The sequence below is a fragment of the Mauremys mutica genome, chromosome 7 (genome assembly GCF_020497125.1).
Source record: "Mauremys mutica isolate MM-2020 ecotype Southern chromosome 7, ASM2049712v1, whole genome shotgun sequence".
NCBI lineage: Eukaryota > Metazoa > Chordata > Testudines > Geoemydidae > Mauremys > Mauremys mutica.
The window spans coordinates 72,476,601-72,494,103 of record NC_059078.1 but is presented as its reverse complement, the minus strand read 5'-3'; the positions used below and the strand labels follow the sequence as shown (position 1 = coordinate 72,494,103).

Sequence of the window (17,503 nt, the reverse complement as noted above, 5' to 3'; positions counted from 1 at the left end):
TGGTTTATAAGACTGGATTGAGACCACCTCACACAGGATACTAAACAGCCTTCAAGTGGAAAGGATAACTTTTGAGATACTTGTGATGTGGTCTGGATCTAACTAGAAATGAACAGCTAAGATTTTCCAATAGTAATCCTTAGCTCAGTTTCCCCACCACCAATATAGCTTTAAATACTTATGAGACCCACCACCACCACCACCAGACTCTTCACCAAATGAAGAGAAAATAATCACACTAATCTATATAATAGGAAGCCACTGGCAGATTTTGTCAAGCCAGAAGACAAGCAGCAAAATGAATGATAAAAAAACTTTAATGATCATTGGGCTGACTGATGCAGATCTTAACTATTAAAAAAAAATCAAGAAAAAACAAACTGGATTTACTTATACAATACATTTTATAATGAGCTCCTGCCTTTATCACGGAGCATCTCCAGGAACCATTCAATAAAATCAGAAGAAAAAACAGCCCATTCAGTCAAGCCTGTGGGAGAAGTAGCATTGCACCTTCCAATATTCATCCGTTGGGACAGAAAAGCATTATGATTCTGTGTTGTAATGTCTATTTCTTCAAACTGACACTGCATTAAAACTTGATGGTGCTACATCCACATTTACTGACCCAAGATCACTGAGTATTGATACCACCTCATCACATATCAATACAACCTTCATTCATAAAAAGGCCCTGTCAGGGGGTAGCTGGCCTTCTGACGGTGTCAGGGACCCACCCTACCTCTGACAGGCTCCATAAAGGGGAAATGAGGATGGAATTTATTGGATAACAGCATATCTAAGAACATTTGATTGGGATTAAATTGACCCTTGATAGAGATGCGACACACACCTTTTGGTCCTGCCAAAATTAGGTAGTGTTGGGATAGGTTAGGAGATGTCATTGATAAAGTTCAGAATTTAAAATACCTTTCAGGCCCCAAATTCTTCATAATAAGCTCTGCAACAGACATAACACTGTATAAATTCCTGTAACTAATAAAAGTTCTTACCATAAAGGCAATAATAATAATTTGAAGTTCTATATGAAACTCCGAAAGCACTTCACAGACAGTAAGCCTCACTTCACTGTGAAACAGAGAAGTAAGGTTTTGCTCAATTTAGGGCCCATAAGAGATATGAATCAAGGTCTGCTTATACATGAAACCAGAAATAAATTTCTAAGACATAACCTGTAATTAGTGACTAGCATACAGATATGTCAGAAACTTCTCTGAAGTACCATTTTGTACAAATTATACAGGATGGGTTTATCAAAAGGCAATGTCATGCAGGAAAGGTTTTGCAGTTTTACTAACTGAACTGCAGTACGTTCAGTGTCTTTTGTTTTCTCTTCTCTTCCTGCCTCCCGGTATATTATTTAGAATTGCTTTGTTTTCACCTCAGTATTGATTTGCCAGTCAAAACAATGGAAATGCTTGAGAGAGATAAATCCATTAGTGCAATGATCTAAACAGTAATATTGTTGGTCCAATGTTGGACACTGAAATGTCTAAAGGTTAATTGGATAGCATGGTAGTAGGCAAAATATTTTATTACAGTCATTGACAAGTCACTAATTTACTAGAGCGGCTGATGTTATCCATTTTGTCTCCTTATTGCTTTGTGTTTATGTTGATTTGTACTGAATTGTACCCAAGTTGATTTAAAAGAAAGTTACAATTACTTGAAAATAATGAAATATAGGTCCAAATATAGATCCAAAATTGGAGCTGGGCTCAGCAGCTAGGGGGAAGCCCCAAGGAACCAGTGGTGGCTTTCTGATTCTGTAATCATTGCTATGCCAGAGCTGGCTAAAATCAGAGCAGCCTGGGGGCTTACTTAATCTATACCAGTTAGATAATAAGGGGAGTTCAATCACCAGGGGGCAACAAGAAGGTCTACCTGCTCCCTGCCATTCTCCTATGCACCCCATGCCATAGCAGACACCCTATGCTTACCAGGGAGAACTGGCTGCTGCAGGCAGTCTAAAGGATTTGTCTATAATGCGATAAAAAAAACCTGTGGCACTGACTCTGAGAGCCAGGGTCAGCTGGCTTGGGCTCATGGGGCTCAGGCGCAGGGATATAAAATTGCAGTGTAGACATATGGGCTCAGGCTTGAGCCTGGGCTCTGGGATACTTGGGCTCCAGCCAAGCCTGAACATCTTATTAGTATAATTTTATAACCCTGCGAGCCCGAGTGAGCTGACCCAGGCACTGAGACTTGGTGCTGTGGGGTTTTATCACAGTGCGGACATACCCAAAGTGGCTAGGTTGCAGCAGAGGATCCAGCCCATAATTTATAGCTAAACTGGCACATGAAACCAGTGGGAATCTGTTGAATAAGACACACAGCACAATGACAGCTGGATGGCCAGCACAACTTGCACTGCAAACATCACAACTACTTGTGATTAAGTGGGAAGAAAACCCTATGTGTCAGCCATTAAAGGCAAAAAAAATTTCTAGCCACATCCTAGCTTGTCAGAAAGTGATGGCTTGGCAATGGCTGATGCACATATTTCCAAATGTTAGAAATGAAATATCCTAACTGTGCTTTGCTGTAGTGAGTTATGATACAAGAGATTGTTTTAAACAATCTAAAAGGTAAGCCATTTAGCAGTAAAGATCTTCAAAGAAAAAAAATGCACCCTCCCACCAAAAATATATACTTTATAAAGAAATGAATGTTTCCAGAAAGATGACAGACTTTACAATTACATAGACATATCCATGGTGGACTTCAAAAACTGCCCAGGCTAACAACTTACATTGAACATCATGTCTTATAGATCATCAAGAAGCTGTCAGGATACCATCCCTTCTGCAAACTCAGTGATGATTGTCACTGTAAATCAGTGTCTGGAGAGCTCATTGAGTGTAAGGAGACAGACAAATGCCACAGTTAACCTGGACCCCAGAATTCTAATTGTATAACTGGACTCATAATAGTTAACTAAGAAGAAAACATACTGTGATTTTTGTTGTCCATATATTTCCACAGGTGAAAAATGTTTGTTTGTTTGCTTTGTTTGTACCGCCCACTTAAAATATGGATGCACACATTTACCATATACAATACTAGCCTGAACTAAAGCCCATGGGAGACTTTTCATTGTCTTTGCTGGCTTTGGATCAGACTTTATATGCATAGTATAATATATATATAAATTTGTCATATTGTACATGGATTTTTTCCCCTCTATTCAAACTAACAGAAATTCCAAATAGATTTTTAAAAAACACTTTGAGGGTGGGGTTTTTGGTAAATACTTTAGAACCTATATAAGGAATTTGAGCTACTAATTTTTCTTCTAAAGCACTTGGCAAGACTGAGAAGTTTGTAATTAACAAAGATATTGTTTGTCTACTTGCATAAAACATACTTATGTTTTTTGTTTACCGAGTCCTAGACCAAGGTTTGACTTTAAGCACTCATGAAAGTGACAATGGGATACTGTAGCACTAGCATAAGACAAGCAAGAGTGCTGGTAGGCACTGTAAAAGCTGCTCAAACCTCTGAGCAGCAGTACTGTAACTCTAAAGTACATTGCTTATGGTATTCCAGTGTTGGGGCTTGATCCAAAGCTCATGAAGTCAGTGGAATTCTGTGAAAAGTGAAAAGATTGTCTAAGTGTGCACTGTAATGGAACATCAAGAGTACATCACTAGAGATGAGGAACAATGAACTAGGAGCTAGAATGAAGCTCACTGCAGTATGATCTACAGCTATGGCTACACTGCCCCACAGTTCGGACTTCAGGGGTGTGAACAGCACAGCTCAGCAAAGTTCTCCACTGTCACTCCCCCGTGTGGACACTGCAGGCAGGGGCAGCTCTAGCTTTTTTGCTGCCCCAAGCACGGCAGTCAGGCTGCCTTCAGCGGCTTGCCTGCGGGAGGTCTGTCGGTCCCCCAGATTCGGCGGCTTGCCTGCGGGAGGTCCGCCAGTCCCACAGATTCGGCGTACCTGCCGCTGAATTGCCGCCGAATCCGCGGGACTGGGGACCTCCCGCAGGCAAGCTGCTGAAGGCTGCTTGACTGCCGCCCTTGCAGGACCGGCAGGGCGCCCCCCACGGCTTGCTGCCCCAGGCACACGCTTGGAGTGCTGGTGCCTGGAGCCGCCACTGACTGCAGGCATGAATTAAAAGGTGTCTAAATTTGTATTAATGTAATCTGTTAGCCCTTCAGTGTGTGCTATTATTCACACCGCTTTAATCCTAATTTAGGGGCCCTAAATCTAAGATGAACCCAGATTTCAATAGGTGGAAATGACTTCAATGGAGCTACTCCAGATTACAGCCACTAAGGATCTGGCAAACTACAAATATCAGCCTAAACACACAAGAATTCTTATAGGGCTGAGCTGCTAACACAGGTTCAAGAATTAAGGACCCCTGTGTCCAAAATTAAGTCAATGGATCTATGACAGATTACAGGAGATGAGGATCCAGGCCCTTGAATGTGAGAATGGAGATTCATTTGGCGACATAATCATGTATAGACACTGCTGCAGATGCAATGCCCACTTTGCAAAGGAGTTCTTAGCATGGATGTTGGGGAAACTGAGGCGAAAGCTGTACTCTCAGTCTCATGAGTTTTTGCTACTTTTCAGTTTGAACTTGAATGCTCAGATGTGTCTACAGCATAATTTTAACCCAAAGGAAATCGTCAAGGAGGCAGAAACACAACTGCATACTGCTCCATTTATAATCAAATATTCTGGGCCTGTTTTACAATAGTAGTGTATAGTCCCAGAAAGATGCATGCAAATTTTAGTGGGCAAAAGGGTGGTTAACCTCAGGGCCAGAATGTTCAGTAAAGTTACAGACTGATTCACAAAGATACATACTGATTCTGAAATAAGATATGGAGGACACAGTGGGCCAGGTCCTCAGCTGCTGGATGGTAATCTGTATAGCCCTGTTGATTCAAATGAAGTTATGCTGATTTGTACCAGCTGTAGATCTGGCCCTCTATGTTTTTCTGAACTTATAAAAAATTATGAGCGCGCTAGTCCTAGAAGAGGCAGGAGGAAGGGAACTGACCTCTCCCAAGGCTCCATCAGGGAGAGGAAGGGGAACACCCCCTTTGCTTTTAATAGAGGAGGGAATGGTGTGCTCCCCTCCACACACACACACACACACACAACCCCCTTTCTCTAACTCCTGGCCATCACAAACACACACACAGAAAGAAGCTGCATATCCAGGTTAGCAGTCAGCAAACTCACTGAAGTATCTTCCCTTTGTTTTCAAATAATCTCCCAGCATCTAGCTCTTGTGGTGACCACAGGTTAAGGGTCATAACCAACTGCTACCTGAGCGAACTACAGTTGGAAAGCCAAACCACTGTCCTATTTCTGCCCAGTCATGTGCCTTTTCTCTGGGTGTCACAGAGCACAAGTGATCCTACTAGGAGCCTGTTTGAGAGAGTAATTTTGGCTTAGCAAGATTCAAAAGCCATCATTCCACAGGAGCTGTCAGACAGATAACTGCACAGCTTTTGCTTGGAGGCTGGATCAATAGGGTTGTCGTCACAATGCTTTGTGGAGTAAGGGGAAAGGGCCAGTCAGCAGATCACCTGCAAGAAAGCTGACTATAGTGTCTGGGCTTTGATTTTACTACAATGTTTGCTGTGCTTTAAATGGGAAATAAGCAAAGAAGTGTAACTATTTGGGGGTTAAATACTGATTGTTCAGTCACATTTTATATTGAGTCAATTTGTAAATAGCTTATAAAGAATTAGTAAATGATTAGTGTGATACAGATGGAATAGATGGGTATATGCATATCAAGAGAAGGCATTCTAGATGTTTATAAGCAACTATTTTTGTATCAGTTTGTTTTAGTGTAAAAATGGCACCCTTGTCATACTACATGTCCAATGGTTGAAAGAAACTTCTATCAAGTTTTCTTCTCCTGGAGTATGTGTTAGAGCTTTGTCCTTGCTTTTTATCTTTTTTACTTTCTCAAAAATGAATGAATGATGTCCTTATATTTGATTTACTCTAAATAAATGACCCTCTTGTAATGTACTGATTAGTTTGCACACATTATTTCCAAACATGACAGCAGAACATATATAGTCAGTTTCAAATTACTTTTGTTCTTTCTTCTTTTTGCTTTGCTTCATGTTTAAAAAAAAAAAAAGTCCAGAGCAGGATACCCACCATTACCAAGTGAAAAAAAAAATAGTTTGATGCCACCTAAACCTTGGAATGACACAGATTAGTTAAAAAAAAAATCCTTTCCTATACTAAGGCAGTTCCTACTTAGTGCACCTAACCTGTTTGTCTCCTAAACTTTGAACACGCCCCACCAGGCAAACATCTCTCTACATCTGTGGTTACATTTGTGTAATCACTTATTTTTAGCATCCAACATCTGTCCAGTAAAGTAATCTCTTTCTAACCACCATCTACTTCTTTGGTAGATAGCACTTGAGTCTCAGTGAAACAGAAAGCAAGGACGATTACCTATTGTTAAGGGACAGGGAAGCCTATTTTCACATTAGCAATTAGCCTATTCACATGAATTATTCAGTTACCTCACTCTCATTTCAGAGCAATAGCTCAGCTGCTCTTTTGTGTTTCCTCTCTTCCTGCTGCATGCCAAGGCACCTGTTACCTCACTTTGAAACTCTGCTCTCCTGTAAGGGGGACCATGGGTCTAAAACATTTCTTCTGTTTGCCAAGAACTTCTCTATGCTGACACTTTTGAACCATAATGGCACTAGAAAAAACAATCTCAAAGCCTGCCCAAGGACTGATAGACTAAAACTATTATTGAGAGCTAAGTGGAGTGACATACTGCCAGAAGTTCCCATTTCTGAGAGCCAATCAAAAACACCTCTGGTTTCCAGAGTGAAAAGTTGAGAACTGAATCAGAGTTGATGAAGTTGTCAGGTTTCCTTTCATATGTTACTGGAGATTAACCAGGCTTGAAACACCCATCATCAGCTACTGGTAGCCCTCAAGGAATCCAAAGATTTAGCACATATTCACCACACACTGTGCTGTCCTTGAAAAATAGTCTGTATGAGCTAGTACCTCATATTTTAGTTAGACGGCTGGGATTGATATGGTGATGCCAAAACTGTAGGCCATCTCCCAGTGAATACAGAGCTGGAATCACATCACTATCATTATATAGTGAATCCACTCATGGTCCACAAATACATAACTTTCCAGGGGCATAGTATCTCTTTTAAAGATACTCAACATAATAGTCTCATGCTTGGGGATTACCATGTCAAGGGTTTGATACAAAAATGTAGTGGTCCCCAGGAATTCCCCATCAATATCTCCACCAAACACTAGTCACATAAATTCTCCCAGCCTGACATGTCCCATTTCTGTGTACAGCAGTCCCTTTATAATACATGGGGGGGTTATTCACCCTGCCCTAGCATGGCAAAATGTACATTCATTCCTCTATTCTGGATTCAGTAATGATGAAAAGTGCTGAATTGTCAGTCCTGAAGTGCCCTGTTTATCTACGGAAAATGGACAATATAAGGCAACAGCAATACATTCTTCCCCATCCATCCATGACAATACACCTCAACCCTGTTCAAGAGGGAGCCCCTGGAGGGACAAGAGAGAGATTCAGTCTCCAGACTGATTCAATCTGTGGTCTGTGTGCTAAGATTGCCAGCAAGGGTGCCATTTTGTACTAATTGCAATAATGATTTTTGGGACACTTGGAACCGGATTTTGACACCAAACAACCACACTGAACAACCATCCTCCCAGGTAGAGTGTGTCCCATTCACAGACACCTGACCCAACAAGTCCCTGGGAAAGATGCCTATTGACTTCAATAGGCTTTGGATAAGGGCCTATTCTCCCTTTTTTCATCACGTGCTCCTTAACTTCATTTCTATGTAAACAAGCTGAGGATCCATCTGTGACGGGTTTGGCCACAGAGACCCCCTTGGGAGTGACACCTGATGTGCTGGAATTACCTCTGAGCCTGTTTTCCCTGCCATCTTGGGACTACCAGAACCTGCCTTGTTGAGCTAGACATACTAGCCTGCTGCAACACAGACCCAGGGTCCAGTCATGCCCCCAAAGCTGCAGGTTTTAAGTGAAAACAGCTCTGCAGGTTTCCTGGTTCCAGCACCCAGACACCAGCTCCCAATGGGATCTAAACCCCAAATAAATCCGTTTTATTCTGTATAAAGCTTATAGAGGGCATAAATAATTCGCCCTCTATAACACTGATAGAGAGATATGCACAGCTGTTTGCTCCCCCAGGTATTAATCACTTACTCTGGGTTTACTAATAAACAAAAGTGATTTTATTAAGTCTAAAAAGTAGGATTTAAGTGGTTCCAAGTAATAACAGATAGAACAAAGTAAGTTACCGAGCAAAATAAAGCAAAAACACACAAGTCTAAGTCTGATACATTAAGAAACTGGTTACAGGTAATATCTCACCCTCAGAGATGTTCCAATAAGTTTCTTTCACAGATTAGACTCCTTCCAAGTCTGGGTCCAATCCTTTCTCCTGGTATAGTCCTTGCTAGTTCCAGCAGACATCTCAGGTTGAACTAGGGGTTTTCTCATGACTGGCCCTCCTTGTCCTGCTCCACCCCCTTTTATCACTTTGGCACAAGGCAGGAATCTTTTGTCTCTCTGGGTCCCCACCCCTCCTTCTAAATGGAAAAGTACCAGATTTAAGATGGATTTCAGTATCATGTGACATGGTCACATGTCCTGTGAGACCCCAGCCTCCATTCTTCCTGGGCTGGCCCACACATACACAGGAAGGTTTACAAATAAACAGAGCCGTTTACAGTTCATTGATTCTGAAGCACCCTTAATGGCTTCCACTGAATATGTTTACATTAGTAATACAATGCAATCTTATTCTCCTAACTCCAGACATAGACACAATACATGCAAACAAATAGGATGAACACACTCAGTAGATTACAAGCTTTGTAATGATACCTTACAAGAGACCTTTTGCATAAAGCATATTCCAGTTACATCATATTCACACTCATAAGCATATTTTCATAAAGCATATGGAGTGCAACGTCACACCATCCCTCTGTATTCTCAAAATAGCAAATCAAACAGGCAAAAAGCAGATGAAGTAACAGATAGGAAAATAGATAATTCACATAAAAAAATGCCATATCTCCACTGGGGTTTACTTCATCTCATCCTAATATGTTCTGTTACTTAAGTTTCCCTCCCTTAGAGAACCAGAAAGTGTGTTTTATGAACAAATGAGCATACTGTATTTATTGATGCATAAGGTCTTGATCAAATCAAACAGCTAAAATACTTATGTGCCTCAGAAAAAGCTCATTTCAATAGAAGCTACAAGAAATCTTGCTGTTGCATCCTATCCCTGTGGCAGTGTTATTCTCAAAAGAAAACACAAATGCTCAAAAATGTTAGACATCCCATACTGAAGAAATCCAGTCCGCAGAACCATCCTGTCTACTGACATCTGTCAGTGTTTCTTCCCACAAACAACATGGGAGATGAAAGCCATTAGAGAAGGAATTCTTGATCTGAAATCAGAGGGAACACCATACTTTTGGGTCTCTTCACCAACTCTCACGACCAAAAGAAGATTCCCTTTCAAACACCGATTGACTGGACAGCTCCTTCAACTTAGCTCCTTTACTAATGGCATGTAATAGATATAAGACGATAATGTGTTGATAATAGTGATGACTAGGACATGTCCTTTCTATACTTGCGAAAGCGTCCATTGACATAAGGTAGGTAGATCTGAACAAGCTGTCAAGGACTTCCAAATCTTAACTAAGGATGGGATCATTTTAGAGTCTGGTTCTTGTTTGCTAAGTGACACTTGAATGATTTGAGAAAATCTTCTATATTCAGGAGTCAAACTATGCATGAGCCAAATTGTAGGGTCTGAGAGTTTGCCACATCTTAACTTTCCCAGAAATAACAAGTGAAAAGCCAATTTTCATTGGAAAAGAGCTGAATGCCTAAATGGAGTTTAAACAGAAGGAAGGAAAAAACAAGACAACACTTCAGACAAAGGGCAAAGTATTAGTATATGTTTCAGCAATCAGCATCCCTCATTACAGCACAGGACAGTTAAGTGTTAGGAAGGTAGAAGCCTTTTTTGTTGTTGCCAAAAAGAATTATATTCCTGGCCTATACCATATATTTGCAGCTAACTGACAACAAACGTAGATGTATGTGATAGAGTTTGGTAATACTTAGCAATAGATGGGAAAAGGCTGATAAACTTTTTCATTTTACTTTGGCATGGGTTGCACTGAGGTTTGAAAAACCCCAAATCAAAGCAAAACTCAGCCAAAACAGCCTAGTTTTACTTGTCTCCAGCTGTGACCCATATAAAACAGCTTTCCATCTGAAATCATAAATCCCATTCAAAGCTTCCCTAAAAACCAAGATTCACTGATATTGGCAAAGTTCAGCCTGAATTGCAAATTCATAACAAGTTTCTTGAATCTCTAGAATTGAGCCCAAGAAGGGATCATTATATTGTGTCCTCGGAGCCCACATTCACTGATTAGTTGGTATGATATCAATTGCTAATTATGAAAACCAGAACCTTTAATTTTCTGGGTTTAAGTATTCAAATAATTTAAGTAATTTTTACAGCTTTAAGACTATTGTACATGATGTTGTACAAATGAGAGTTAGCTCAGATTATCACTTGAACCAAGATATGGCCAGGATAGCGAAGAAGTTGGTTCTGGCTCCTTGATATTCAGGCAGCTCCAGCTAGCTGAGGGCCCTGAGGAATCATATGCCAGTTGATAGCTTCACTTCCATTGGGAAGTACTTGTTAAGTGGCTTTATATGCTGGCAGGAGGCAGGGAGGAGCAGGTGAATGGAGGCAATGACCATCTTTACTGAAGTCAGGCCATGGCTTCAGTCTATTGATAACAATGGGAGATGGCAGCCATTTTGAAAGAGGGCAGTTCTTGTGATATTCTCTGGAGGACAATATTTTTCTGCCTCTCCTGAAAGAGAATAATAGTGTGGGGGGGCCCTGAATCCTAAACATTTCTTTACAACACAAACGTGCACAACACCAGATCTACTCAAGATTCATCTCCCTGCCAATTTCTGTAGTCAGATAATGTCTGAGCTGAGACTTTTTAAAGAGACTTTTTACCACTAATTTTAACTCACACTAAATAACAGATTTCTTTTTAAAATGTTCCAAAATTCATTCTGTCTTCAAGGAGGAAGTGCTGTAATTTTGGGAAAGGACAGAATGTATTCTACAGACAAAGAAAAGCTAAATCCCTGCTTTCAGTACAAAACACAACACAACCTGAACAATGGCATGTCCATGTTAAAAATAATTTTGCAAGAACTCACTGCAACTTCTTGAACACAAACTGGAAAGATTAATGTTACCATGATCAATGTTACCTTAAACAAATTTTCCATGTGTTGGGGGGATAAGATTAATGATATTTCTACTCTGTGGAAAAGGAAAGAGACTCTTGGAGCTGAAATTGATGTTTTCTCACAGTTACTTTTGGGAGTGAGGAAACAAACACTGGCTAGAGACCTTAGAAAAAGTTTTTCCCATTTACTCCAGATGTTGCCCTATGGTAAATTTAACTAATAACCCTTTGTATATTTATAGCATTTTTTATCTGAAGATTGTACAGAACATGCACAGTGTTTACTGTATCTATTTTAGAGGAGGATGAAAAGTGAGATGAAGAGAAACATAGGATGACTTGCCTAAGGTCAGCCAGCTACTTAGTGGCTGATCTGGGAATTCAACATGTGACTGATTAGCCCTGAGCTCCATCCAGTAGACTATAGTTCCCCCTGCTGCAGTATTTTATCACCTTTATCTTCCTTCTTCAGTGCTGGAATGGCAAAAAGGTGACTTAGCCAGCACCAAGGATCTGGCCCAACTTCCAAATGAAACTGGTGGGGGAATTTTAGATAGACAGAATGCCCCATTGCGCTGCACTGCTTCACACCCCAAGAAAACCCACTGGAGGAATTAGAATTTCATGAGTACTCGGTTCAGCATAATTACAAAAGGTGGTATATGTGCAGAACTCCAGTGTGAAGACTGCTGATCTTTATTAGATTTGGGTTTGTGATTTTATTTTTAGTTTGAAGGAGCCTTCATTTTCTAGTTAGCACCAATAAAAAAATGTTACCTTTAAATTAAAATTTAAAGATATTGACTAGACTGAAGTTTTATCTTGGCTAAGAGACTAAGGGTCACTTCCTCAGCTGATGTAGATGAGGATAGCTCCATTTACTTGAGTGGAATTACATCATTTTACACTATCTGAGGATCTACTTTCAGCACTGATCTACCAGATGATCATACTCCATGACATTTTATCCTTCTTTAGCCCACTTCATCCAAGGATCTCAAAGCACTTCAGATCTTTTACTGAAGCTTCACATTATCCTTGCAAAGTATTATCCCATTTTACAGATAGGGAAAATGAGGAATGGGAAGTTCAGGGACTCACTCAAGGTTGTGAAGGATCTGATCCTACAAGTTCTAGGGACCCTCCGCTGTCATTATAGTCATTGCTAGCACTCTCAAGAGCACTTGGCAGGTTCCAGCCCTGATTCAGTAATAGAACCCAAAATGCAATGCAAGAGTTATGCCTTCTAACCTCTGGCCTAAATACTTGACAACATTGCTTTCCATGCCCTCATCCATTTAAGCAGATGATGAACAAGTTGTTGCTCCTATGGCCAGAGCCATTAGACAAATTTCAGGGCCTTGTATGATTGTTTCCATTTAAATGAGAAATCAGTAATATGACTCAGGTACACGCTTTGGTGTACTCTCATTTACACACGAAAAATGTGCACAAAGTCCTGTATCCCAGAACACAATGGAAACAAACAGCAAAGAATTTCCTTGCTTCAGAATTGCAAAGTGTGTCTCCACAGTGGGCTCTGTGCCAAAGTAGCTAGCTCTCTCTGCTTCATTTCACACTCAAAACTCCTTTAGACCTTTTACCATAACACGTTGATGTTTAGCTTCCACCATTCCAAGATAATGCCATTGAACTCTTCACTCTGATGAGGTGTGTTGTGGGAGCCAGCTGGACCTGGACACAATGTTCACAACGTGACCCAGCAACAGAGTACTCGCTTGGTTCCCAAAGTTTGTTACAAAATTTGGAACTCAAACGAAGTTTGCTAAAAGATTCACAAAACATCTGAGCACGCCAGGCCCGATTTTAGCTTCTGCATCACAATCACATGAAATAGGGTGGGGATTTTCATGTGAAACTAGATGAAACTTGAGGATTTTGATTGAGTTTCACTTTGACAATATGAGCTTGTTCACATTCAAATGAAAAAGGTACCAAAACAATATCTGCATGAACCCCAGCAAATTATTGTTTATATTATTATAGCACCTAGGAGTCTCAATCATGGATCAGGACTCTATTGTGCTATAGAAACACAGAACAAAAAGACAATCACAAAATTGCTGTGCTTTGCACAGCTCTAAATATAACTTCATTATCTTTGTTGGGTGGAGAAGCTGGAAGAAACTTATTCTCATGATGAGTTTTGTGAGTTTTCAGTGCATAAAGTCACACTCCCATTGATGGACTCTTTGTTGCTTTTTACAGATCCAGACTAACACAGCTACCCCTCTGATACTTGACTCCCATTGACTTCACTGGGCTTTGCATCAAGACCTAGATGACTTGCACAAATACATGTTTGCATCTGCACATATATATTCATGTGAATGAGCTTCCCTCAAACACTGGGGGGAAAACCTTGCCCATCAGATTGTTTGCAAATAGCAGATAAGTGGGGGGTCATGAATACAGTTGAACTGACCTCAAATAACTTTATTCCTATGAATGTTCACAGATGCTTTCTTGCAGAGTTCAACCAGCTCTACAAATCAGGAAATAAACCATTGAGTTGAATGTTTGCTCCTTTTCCATATACTGTAAACTACAAAAAATATTACATTAACTAACTCTTAGAGAGATCCCATGTCAAATATGTGTATATACAGGCCCATCTTTCATCTGCATCACTGCTCATAAAAATGGAAATGTATAATATTTACAAGCTATCTACTTCTTTCTTTTTGTTTGACACACCAAGCCAGTAGCTAGCTGATGTGTTCTAAAATATTTAAGTAAAAACTTATGTATAGTGAGAAGGATTTGGAATCACAACCTGGAGAGAGACAAGAGCTGTCCATAATTGTATTTCTTCATTTCTTGCTTGTAACAGATGATTAGTTGAGATATGATTCTCCATATGCACATTTAACTTATTTATGCCTTGATAGGCAGGGAGTGAGGGAGGCTCACCTGTCAAAGAGCTCTCAAGGAAAGTGAGGGATTCTCTAAAAAAACAACCCCATAATAAGAAATGACAGTTGGGGTCAGACAAAGGTCAGGCCCACCACACCTACTATAATGCTCTAATTCCTAACATTCAGAGGAAAAGAGTATTGTGACTTGGATCTAAAATACATTCAGGCTCATAAATAAAAGTCTTTGTGTCAGCTATGCTTTATACTAATGGCCAGAATGCTTGGTTCCCACCTATATAGTTACTGCAAGTATCAACTATGTTTGTAATGCAGGATAAAAATGAGATTTGCATGTGCACACGTGTAATCCACACACCTTCGGGGTGTGGTGTTCTGTCCCAGCTACCAGCACCAAGATCACTTAGAGAGAGAGAGAGATTAACAAGTTTGCTCTACAGCCTTCGCTAACAGCCAGTTGGCTTTTAGCTCATGCTGTAGAGGCTCATGTACTAAGCTCCAGAGATCCCAGGTTGAATCCCGCCCATCAATGACCGGGGTCTGTCGGCATTACACACACACACACACCTCTCCCAAATGTTATTCCAGACATTCATTTGTGCAGTTCAGGCTCTGATAATACTAAGAAATAGGAGGACATCTGGTATGTGTCACAAATTGGACTACAAAACAGGAAAAGAAAATGGGGAAGAATAGTCTATGATAAAAATAATGGATAGACATTACTGGTCAGACAGCAACCCATTTTATACCAACCTTTGTGAGGAAAGTGAACAAGATTACTCCCAACTAGAGGCGCGACTGAAAGTGCCTACTGTGTTCCTTGCAAAAAAACAAAGATATTTTGTAACCCACTGCTTCAACCCAGAACGTCCTTCAGGCTCAATTATATGAAAAAATAAAGATAACTGAATTACCATGAAACCAGGGCGCTATAGCACAGGTGTTCCTCTCAAACCCAGCATGTCGTGGAAGCTGCTCCTCCTTGAACCAGCGAATGAGGATTTCTCTGGAAATGGGTCTAGAAGGACGCTCCCAAGCTTTCCTACATATAAAATACAAACAATGGAAGATAGATGTCATGCAGCTGTAGTACAAAAAATAACTTGCACCATATTCATAGAGTAGGGGGAACAGGGGCTAATCACTACAGTCCACTGGGAATTTTTTTATTTAATTGAATAACCAGATTTCTTGTGGGTAGGGGAGGTGGGGATTTGTTTTCCCATAAAAATCCAAACATTTTTGACAAAAGAAATTCCATCACTAAAATGTCAGTTTTGTCCAGTAGCCATTTTCTGACAATAAGATTTAATGGAAAATATTCAACCTGCTCTATTATTCACTCTGATTTCTTTTAATTTTTCATAAACAAAAGATGATTATTTGCAGGCAAAAAACTACTTTTTACCTTTTGTGTGAATCCCCTGCATGTTAAGCCAGATTCAGCCACTGTGGCCGGCATGCCTTGACCACAGGAAAACATGGAGAGAAAATATTTCTCTGGAGTGTCTCTCTGAGGTGCCTTGCCTTCTCCCTACTTCTACTATTACTCCACAGGTCCTATGTCCCTACTTATACATTGTGTAAGTCCTCAGTTTCTGTTTGGCTCACTGCATTTTTCTAGCTCTCGCATCTTGTGCTCTGCCTACAACGGAGCTATCATTTAATGATCCATATTTGCAGGCATCCTGAGTAAGTGCTGAAACTAGTATTGTTTTGAATTACAACTCTTTCAAAATCAGGATATCAACTGGGCAGTCACAGAGAAGCACTTCTATAACCTACCAGACAACCAAGAATCAACAAAGCAAACTAGATCCTATAATACTCAATAATGATGAGCTTGCCCTCTAGTGATTGGAGGCTGTGCAAGAGAATACTGGGTGCTCTTGATATCTGATGGATATCCTCCTGGGGGTCTGGGTCCTGCTTCCACTGAAGTCAATGGCAGTTTGGCTGCTGATTTCAACAGAAGCAGAATTAGGCCTTTAGCGTAAATGGCAGAACACCTAGGGTTGACCCCAAGGAGTCTCAGTTCAAGTGGCAAGACAGAGACCTAAGTCAAAATATCAGTCGGATATGCCCTAAGGCTTGGTCTACGCTACAAGGTTTTACCAGTAAAACTTGCTTTCTGTTGGCACATTCTTGCACGCATCCATTCTCAGTTTTGAGTCCTGCCAACAAAACCCATTCAAGCTAAACCACCTCCCCGAATGGCATAAATCCTGTACCAGCACCGTTTCACCAGTACAATACCCGTGAGGATGCTGCATAACTTGTACCAGTACAAACTGTCCTCCAACAAAAGAACCACAAGGCCCCTGGCCCCACAGCAGTGACGGCTTTTGTCAAATTTTTGAACTCTGCTGCTTAGGGGAAGCTTCCCCACCTCTTAAAATACCCAATATGTTTGGAAATTCCTCTCATCCTGCTAGCCCACCTTTGGTATACTAGAATATAGGTATTCTTCCAGGTAAAGCTGTAGCTAAAAAAAGCTCAGGTAAACCTCATGATTATGCCTGGTCCAGGAAAGAATTCCTGGATTTCATCAGCCTGTGAAAGTAGAGGGGTAGTGCAAGCCCAGATGTGGAACTGCTGCAGAAATAAAGATGTTTATCTGGATATTGCAAAGGCCAGAGGTACAACAGGGACAATTAGCACTGTCTGGCAAAGAGAGAGGAACTGCATCAGTCTTACCAAAAGATAGGAGGGGACAAAAAATCTGGTGCTGTCCTCAAGAACTGCCACTAATATGTAGAGCTAGACACCGTACTGAGTGGTGACCCCATCACCACCCCACAAATGACAGTGGACACCTCACAACATCTGGAGAAAGGCACCACAGAACTGCAACATGACAGTCAGCTTGTTTAGGAGGGGGATGTGGATGTTGCAGAGCCCACAGAGGGTTAAGAGCTCTTCCACACCCAACTGAGCCTGACCCACCCGAACCAAAAGATGGAACACAGTGAGGAAGGTGAAGGGTACCTGCTGACCTTAAAGTCTATGATTCTAGGGGTACGTCTACACTACGGGATTATTCCGAATTTACATAAACCGGTTTAGCAAAACAGATTGTATAAAATCGAGTGTGCGCGGCCACACTAAACACATTAAATCGGTGGTGTGCGTCCACGGTCCGACGCTAGCGTCGATTTCTGGAGCATTGCACTGTGGGTAGCTATTCCGTAGCTATCCCATAGTTCCCGCAGCCTC

General features: G+C 40.9%; 1 protein-coding gene across 2 annotated transcripts in view; it reads right to left on the bottom strand.

Moving 5' to 3' along the window:
- Positions 1-17,503, bottom strand: part of SH2D4B (SH2 domain containing 4B) — a 196,423-nt gene that overhangs the window by 36,159 nt on the left and 142,761 nt on the right. For both annotated transcript variants that reach the window (XM_045025599.1, XM_045025600.1), the window contains one exon: positions 15,202-15,329. In XM_045025599.1, the coding sequence (XP_044881534.1) occupies positions 15,202-15,329 (128 nt within the window). The remainder of the gene's footprint in view (positions 1-15,201; positions 15,330-17,503) is intronic.